This window comes from Glandiceps talaboti, chromosome 6 (genome assembly GCF_964340395.1).
Source record: "Glandiceps talaboti chromosome 6, keGlaTala1.1, whole genome shotgun sequence".
Lineage (NCBI taxonomy): Eukaryota > Metazoa > Hemichordata > Enteropneusta > Spengelidae > Glandiceps > Glandiceps talaboti.
Genome location: NC_135554.1, coordinates 24,961,823 through 24,970,807, shown reverse-complemented (window position 1 = coordinate 24,970,807; position 8,985 = coordinate 24,961,823). Strand labels below are relative to the sequence as shown.

The 8,985-nt window shown below is 34.2% G+C and overlaps 1 protein-coding gene across 1 annotated transcript; it reads left to right on the top strand.

Moving 5' to 3' along the window:
• Positions 1 to 55: 55 nt before the first annotated feature.
• On the top strand, positions 56 to 5,818 carry LOC144436756 (ATP synthase mitochondrial F1 complex assembly factor 1-like). Its single transcript, XM_078125614.1, has 9 exons — positions 56 to 228; positions 1,207 to 1,303; positions 1,855 to 1,911; positions 2,492 to 2,554; positions 2,966 to 3,016; positions 3,390 to 3,533; positions 4,081 to 4,147; positions 4,594 to 4,634; positions 5,645 to 5,818. The coding sequence occupies exons 1-9, from the start codon at positions 56 to 58 to the stop codon at positions 5,816 to 5,818; spliced, it is 867 nt and encodes a 288-aa protein (XP_077981740.1).
• The last annotated feature ends 3,167 nt before the right edge of the window (positions 5,819 to 8,985 follow it).

The window sequence follows — 8,985 nt, the reverse complement described above, 5'->3', positions numbered from 1 at the left end:
TCGCACTATGTTTTAAGAATCCGTCGAAAAAAGAGCCCACGATTCAAAAATCAAAATGGCAGCGCCCATGAGACCGTACTTTCTGCTCCCTGCTCGTTGCAGAAACTATTTTAGGTTTATCAGAGATTTGCAAACAGCAACTAGCGTTTATCAGAAGGCTGATGGAGACGGTCTCGAAGGAAACCCATACTATTCAAAATATTCGGCGAAAATAGAAGAAATGCGTCGGTAAGTAAGTTAGTGAGTGAGTGATCCAGCCTGAGTGAGAGTCCCCAGGCCATTGTTTCACTTGATACTTTCCTCCAGTAACTTGTATGATATGAGTAGCCTGGGTCACAGGGGCACGTATTATTGCTTAGTTTGCCGTTTTCTGAGGAAAATATCGTACGAATTCTGCTGCTACAAATGTATCAATTTCTATACTAATTACTATACTAGTAGAATATTAATATCTTTTCTCCTTACAGGTAGGAATATATAGTCAAAAGGTTGTTATATTTAGTCTGTAAACCTGGAAAACAACAATCTTAGAAATATTACACGCCTCTATGGCCTGGGTCACGTGCCAGTTTTCATTTGGCCAATGAAGCCATGGGAAAAAAGTTTGGCTGAAAATATAAAAGAAATATACATGTATTAATCTAAGTTGTGAGATTTTTGTGAAACTGATATAAAGGGTGACCCAACTTTTTTATGTTTCTCATTACTTTCTCATTGTGTTGTACTCCACTGGAACAATTTACCAGAACATGTTATTGGAGCAGAAACTGTTAAAGACTTTAAAATTGTCTTGGACCAGTACTGGAACACTACAGGGATTATATAGGCCTTTAAGGCTTTTCTCCCTTACTTGCCATGGATGGATGTTACCATGGCAATCATATTAAATCATATTAAATCATATCATCTATTGGTCGGTCAGCTGATTTTAAAAAAATGTAAAAAAAAAAGCAAAAAAATCCATCTTCTTTGGAAATTTTGGTCTGTTGGTTGATGAGAAACAGAAAAAATATAGGGTCATCCTAATGTCATTCTAGAATAATAATTTAATACAAACGGTGGATTTTGTTTGATAAAAGTGAGTAATTTCACTTGTTACAAGTTATACACTCTTTAATTAAACATAGTTTTAATTGTCAAAGACAGTCACAGTCACTATAACTGTATTATAAGATTTCCTCCCATTTCATGTATTGTTATACACAGTACCAATCCTGAGGAATTTAAAACTCGCTTTGAACAAAAGGAAAACAGGAAGAAGGCATCTGCCAAAGTGAATGATGCAGCAGCTGATAGACTTCGGGTAAGACTATGGTTCAAGGTGTACATGTCTTGTCCTATTTCAAAATGGTGAGATGGCCATGCATGAAGATAAATGTGATAACTTTGTGTCTTTGAAGACACTATCAGAGTTGATCTAGGAGAGGGTTTCTGGTTTGCTTCACATTATTTACAGTATTTAAATTTTTCTATGTTTTGTCTTTTCTTTAATATTCATGATATAGGTTGGCAATATCTTCTCCACCCCCCCCCCCCCCCTCATAATTGCAAGTTCAAAAAAATATAACGAGTCATGGATACCAAAAGACATCATTACTGATTGTCAGATTATGACACCACATATAAATGTATACACACACCCACACACACACATACACATACACACACATACACACACGCACACACGCACACACACACACACACACACACACACACACACACACACACACACACACACACACACACATATACTGACTCGCTTGTCTTCCTTTTCTCTTCATTGTTAACCTACTGGCTAGACTTGAGGTATCTTTACCAAATCTATGTATTGTTTTCTGTGAAACTATTTTCCAGGCTGCCAGAGAAGGAAAACCATCCATGTCCTCATCTTCAAGTCGCTCAACACAAAAGGTTAGTACCTGTACTATCTAAATCAAACATTGTTTTATGTAATATCAGCATATACTTGGCATCCCCAACCAAAATGCGGATATAAATGAAAGGTTGATTTTGGTCCATGTACTGACCCACAAGTGATCAATACCATGACATTGACCAGATTATTGAAAGTAAAAATGACACCATGACATAAGTTCATATTTACTAATAAATTTTAAAAAGAAACACCAAACATATTTTGCCACCTCTATCACAATATGTCAACTCAGATTTGTTTCTGTATACATTCTAGGATTGTGTACTTGCATTATTTACTCTGTATTGACTTTATAGTCTGTAAGGTATGCCGTGATGGGTTGCCCTCACATATCAGTCAACCCCCTCCTGATAATCAATGGGAATCCCAATGATACAGTCGGTGAAAGGAGGCTAGTGAGGGTGGAACTACACGACATGTCTCATAGTCATCTGACTTTATAGTTGAATGTGGGGCTTTGGATGCAGCCTACACTACTGTAAAACACACAATTCCTGTTTATTTGTGTGCATTTGTGTTTACTTATTAGTCTATATTTTATCTTTTCTAATGTAGACGCTAGATTCTGTTATGAAACTAGAACTAATCCAAGATAAAACAACAGAAGAAATAACACAGGTGAGAGTTTTGGTAGAGAAAGAAAGAGAGAACCAGTGCTATAGGGAAAAGTTGTATGGTTGGGGTAGATTACAAATTGATTGTATTTTGGATGGGGGAAAGAGATGAGAGAGGGAGTGTGTTATACATGCATGCATGTGTGCCTGAATACAGACACAGACATACAGCCAGACTTATAGACAAACAGATAGAGTGATAGACAGCCAGAAAGATGGCTAGAAAGACATATAAAGGACAGACAATCTACAAAAGGAGAAAATGTTTATAATGCAAAGAGTATGCTGCCACCTACATGTCATTCATCGCTGTCACTTTTTAGAGAAATTTTCAGAATTCAGAATTTCAGAAGTAATTTTTCAGGATAACATAACATGTAACTGGGCATGACCTTGTTTCTTATTCATTCAACAGATATGGAAAGACTACCACAGTCAGAAAGATTGTATTGCTGCCGCTATCCCTGTAAGTGTCACAGCGCCCTCTTTAGTTGAGAGTTGATAAATGGTGATCTATTGCTGCACCAAACCATAGTCCCTACACATGAAGGACTGTCCTCCACTCAACTATGAGTAATCCTTGAAGTCATGTTTCATTTCTCTTTCTCTTTTATGCCTTTGCATTTTACTTGTGTATACATGTACAAGTGTTCATATTCCAGGCAAAGTTTGCGCCCCCCAAAAAACAACAACTATAAATGTCCAACAAGATTTTGGAGAAAATGTCAGGAACCAAAAGAGGAAAAGATTATGACTGACAATTAAAAATCACAACAAAAGGGACAAAAAAGGATTCCATAAACATTCATAATAAAGATCTCTTTGTCTTTCTATTTCAGAGTAGGAATTATGAGAAAATTCATGAGAGATCACAGAAATATCCAATGTTCTTGTATCTGTTACCAAGGAAACAAGGCTATGAGTTCATTCTTGGACAGTTTGATAATCATAACTGTCATTTTACCTCACTTATAAACTACCAGGTTTGTATTTATTTATTTATTTATTTATTTATTTATTTATTTATTTATTATTTATCTATTTATTTATTTATTCAAATTGTACTTTAGAAATGGAATTGATTCTTCGGTACATTTAAATTAGTTTCTTATTAAAAGGGAAATAAAAATATGGCTGGAACTAAATTCATTTAGTATGTTTTAAAATGGTTAGAAAATATACTTTAGTGTCATTTCTTTCTTAAAAAGAGAAGTGAAATCAGAATTGTAGCAGTTGATATTTCTCAATCTCCTGGATTCTACATGGATGCAAATTGAATCGGGAAATAGGCCAGTTTAAAAAAATTCTTCAAATGAAGGATGACAGTAGACAAAGAAAATGAAAAGAAATCCATATTCTACTGACTCGGTGAAAATAAAATTCTGGGAAAGGAGTCGGTGAAAAGAAAGTCATAGGTACTTGCCTTGAATGATGGGTTTGATAGAATTCACAATGTTCACAACACATTGCTACTTGTGTCAATAAGCAAGCTAACGTTAACCCATGTATTTTAATTGTACTCTTTGACAGGCATATGGAGAAAATTCTCCAGTTCTTCTGACAATGATTCATTACACAGAATTACAGAAGAATAAAGGTTTGTATCTTTTCAATTTATTCATATATTTTCATAAATAGATCCAAATCAAAGATTTTCCTCTCACCAAAGGCAATCAGTACTGGTTATGTTCTTTTTACCATTATTTGTTGATCTATCATTCTCATGTGTTGATTGAAGAAATGGTGAATCGGATTAAAATCTGATGTGGAGAAAGTGGCTGAATGCTTTATTTACCTCTATTTCCATCATTTTGTGTTGTTTGTTTTTGTTCCGAGTGATCGCCACAGAATTTTATACCTCATGTTTTACTGTGTATGCCAATCAATTACCATCAACATATACCTTATAAATTATCAAGTGGAACCATCTGCATTGTAAACACCTTGGCAAGACCCCAGCAAGGTACCGAGTCAAATTTTGAATGTGTTTATTAAGTTTCTCAGTGTGTGACGGTGTTATTCTTTTTATATAAAATGTTTCAGGAATTGTGCTTATGCAGGGAGAACTTGACACAAATACACTGGTAAGTGTTGAACATCAAACTTTTAGGTTATTACACAGTAAAAATACAAGCTTGCATGTTATTAAAACAACACCAAAAAGTGATACAGATAGGTCTTTTTTATCTCCCAAATATAAAAATGTAATAATAAATTCCTATGTCGGATGGCTTCTGATATAATGATGTTATATTTTGTCCCACCTTGTATGACCATATGCTTTCAGTACAAGTGTTAACTGTATTTCAAACATTCATCTGTACATGTTTTCAGTGTCTTTTGGAGATCAGGTACATGTACTTTCTTAAAGATATAAATGTTGATCCTATTTGATGGCTGCATAACAGATTTGACATTGTTATTTTATTTTAATGAATTGTTATTAGAAGTTTTTGCCAGTTTGAAAAACACTACCCTCAAAACTCTATGGCCCACCATAAAGCCCTACCATAAATATGTATAAGAAATATACAGATTTTACCTGATTTATTCTCGTTGCAACTGAGGTCCTAAACCATACCAATGCACTGTTCTGTTCTGGTACTCTTGGTTTACAGATACAAAACAACATTTCACGGAGAATGCCTTACCACTATATCATCATCATTTGCTTTGTTCATTTGAATGTATGGCAATGTATGCACTGAAGTGATTGAGTTGTATGAATGTGATGGGTTAGATGAATGTGTATAATAATGCCAATATATCTGACTTGTGTAATTCATGATGGCCTGGATGAATTTGTACATTCATTCCTATACACTTCACACATGTAAATCAAATGCAACATAAATACAAACTTTATATTATTCATGAAAAACAGAAGAGACTATTAACCAAGGCAAATTTAATAAAACCTTTTGGCAATCAAATCCTTCAAATTCAACCAAAATCTACATTTCAACAAAACTTTTACTCAAACTAAGAGATGTCACAGTTTTGTTGTTGTAAGTTTTTGGTGGTGCTATTATAAAAAGGAAAATAGAAATTAGTGAATCACTGATATGGAGTTTCATTTTGTCTTGTTATACAGCAGGTACATGAAGCCCAATTCCTTGGTAACCAAATCCAGATGTATTATGGCTCAGATGACCAATCCAAACTTAATTTACTTGATAATTTTAATAATCACCCTGAAAATTTCAAACATACGGACTTAATTCAGGAGTTAGAAAGTACAAAAGTGACTTTACCAACAGAGCAGTGAAGATTTCATTGTGTGAGTTTCATAATTTCCAAACACACAAGATGATCACAACACACATATGGACTAATTCAATTGATTCAGAGTAAGGATTTTTGTTCAGTGCAGCATTTTAGGTGAAATCTACCTGAGTCGCTCACCATCATATTTCAGTACATCAGCAGAAATGTGTGCCCTGGCTCACGAGAATGGAGTCTGCAATCAAATTACTCGATGTGAAAATCTAGACAAAGTTTTACCAAATTTATCAGGGTTCCTCAAATTAAGCAAAAACTCTGAATGCTTTAATAATGTCCAACTTAGGTTTAAGTGCAGACATGCTGAGAAATTAAAACATTGGTATTAAAATCCAAGTGTTTTTTATTGCACAAATCCACTTTGATTCAGGAGATTTCTCAACAAACCGTTGAGGAGATCATCCATAACTACGAACAGAAACAATACAAGAAATATTCCATTTGAATTTACTTTTTGAAAAAGTTGAAAATTACTGAATTTCAGCAAAATTTTAATACTAATGATTGCTAATTGATAAATTCAGATAAAAGTGTGAGTGTGCGTTGAGAAATTGTTAGTTATGGACATTCTTATTTTTTTTAAAGGCAAAAAGTAGAATTAACAATGTTATATATTTTAAGCCAAGATGCTTCACTGCACCGTGGGCAAGAACAGAAGTATTTGTTATGATGATTTGATTTCCATTGAGCCACTGCCTGTGAGTTACATTAGGGTATAATAAAGATATATATGTATAAAATATTCTGTAATTTGTGTGAATACAATTGATAATAAAATATTTTATTGAAAGTAAAGATACCCTATCAAGACACTCATATCTTTACAATAATGTCTCTGGCATGCTATCATTCAGATGTATCATAGCAAGTATTGCGTATGTACCAAAGATTACTTGCATCGATGTGCTCGCATACTACTTGTGGTATTTGCACTGCAGTGCAATACTGAAAACATATGTATACCGCATACAAGTGATATGCAAATGAGGATGAAGTCATTCAATCTACACGAAAAAGCGTGATCACAGTGTCATTTTTATGGAAATTTGTTGTTTCGGATAAACATATGAAATAATAACAGAACCCCATGCCACATCAGTACCAGCGTGGGTGCTCAGAGGTATTTGCACTCATGCTTGCAGTGCGCTGTAATGTAGTCTTCAAGAGCACTACCAACATCTCATGATATTGAGTCCATGTTTTTACAGGACACAGAGGTTTACATTGGGTAGTTTAAACCATAGTATTTTCATTGCATTTCAAAACCAATGTCTAACCAGGAAATCAGAAACTGTTCCACAAATCTTGCTCACACTACTACATCCACACTCGAAGCAAAGTTACATGCAATGCAGTGAGGTCATTGTTCATTATTGTATTATGATGATGTAAGGTAATGCAGTCAATATGTACATACGTAGCCTGTTTACGCCACTGGTGAGATACATCGTTAGCCCACAGGGTAAAGGACAAATGATCAATTTTGTACTCGCGATTTTCCGGATTTCTAATATTATTTTCTGTATATTTCAAATAAAGTTTTAAATACTGTTTCCTAATGGTCGGATCAGTAGATGTTTGTCCTTTACCCTGTGGTTAGCTATTGTAATTTGATTGTCTGGACTACGTTTTCACTATGTAGCCACACCCCCAAAAGTCTTTATCAAATATGAATTACATATGTGAATAAAATGTAAATTATCACATGTCCACTACATGTACATGACGATGTATTGCCTACACTTAGCAACACATGTATTTGTATAACTTGCTCATGAATAATAATAGTCTGAGAAGTTGTCATGGTTGAAGGGACTGCCTGCTGCCATCGACCATGCTATTCGATGAAACATTTTCAAATCTTTATTATCAGTTTTGACAATGTAATCAAGACTAACAGAGAAGACAAGGGCTAGGAGGTATGACCAGTTAACGATGTATCTCAACAATGCCGTTAACAGGCTAGCACATACAGTACATAAAAGTTAGGAAATAATGAGACGTTTCTACGTTGTATTTTGTAATAGTTTATTTCGCAAGTGAAAGCTAAGCTATGCCATAAATTTACATATTCACAGTCATAGTTTTAATAAAGATGGCAAAAAGAATTTCAGATTATTACAGTTTCAACCAATTCTATACTTTACAAAGTTTTTATATTATGTATTTGTGTGCGAAAATGTGTAAAATTCTCAATATTTATTACTATTACAATTCACCCTGTACATTATATATGTCTAGAAGACTTTAATTTCAGACAAAATGTTAGTTTGAAGTATATTCTAAGGTTTTACAAATATTACCAACTGCTGATCCAATCTGATGAAATTTTTTTAAAGAAAATGTGTGACAGTTAAAATGATGTAGGCTTGGTGTTTCACTCATGTGACGTGACATTTAATAAACACCCTCAGACAACTTCTAATGCAAAAGAAACAATTACATATTAGGTGCCATGCACAGTGGGGGCTGTAGAAGTAGTCAAGTTGAAATATTGATTTTCAGTTAGAAAATAAACAATTGCAGCCATTCAAATCATCAATGTGATTGGGCAAAGGATCCTGCTGTGTTTATTGCGTCTCTGTTATTGTTAGTCTAGAGTTGAAATACATGTCTCCCTCTGTCTCAAAAACATAATGTCCCATGAGTGAAACACCAAGCCTACATCATTTTAGCTACAGTTGTATGTATACAACATACGTGTAAAGATAACATAAATGAGAAAATGAAATAATTATTAATGAAGTTATTTATTTTAAATTATCAAATGAAAATGAAAGGAAATATGTTAAATGTTTTTGTTTTCTGAGTCTACCGTACTTTTATCAAATTGACTGCAGTTGCTACTACTGTACTAGTATATAAGATCAAAGATTTCTTCAATTTTAAAACCATGATTGCACCACACAAAATTATCAGTATGCATAGTTACATCAGTTAGTGTGAAAACTGTCATTTCAATGCATTCAACTTGGTGTCTAATTTATCCATAGGAAACTAGGTGTGGGTATTATTTGTAATACTGATGTGCAAATCCAAACTTACATCACTTCCCCTAACTTCACCATCACCCCCCCCACCTACTGTGTTCCCCTAACTTCACCATGCCCCTCCCAGTATGTTCTCTTCCCCTTCTGACAAGACTACTTTGTT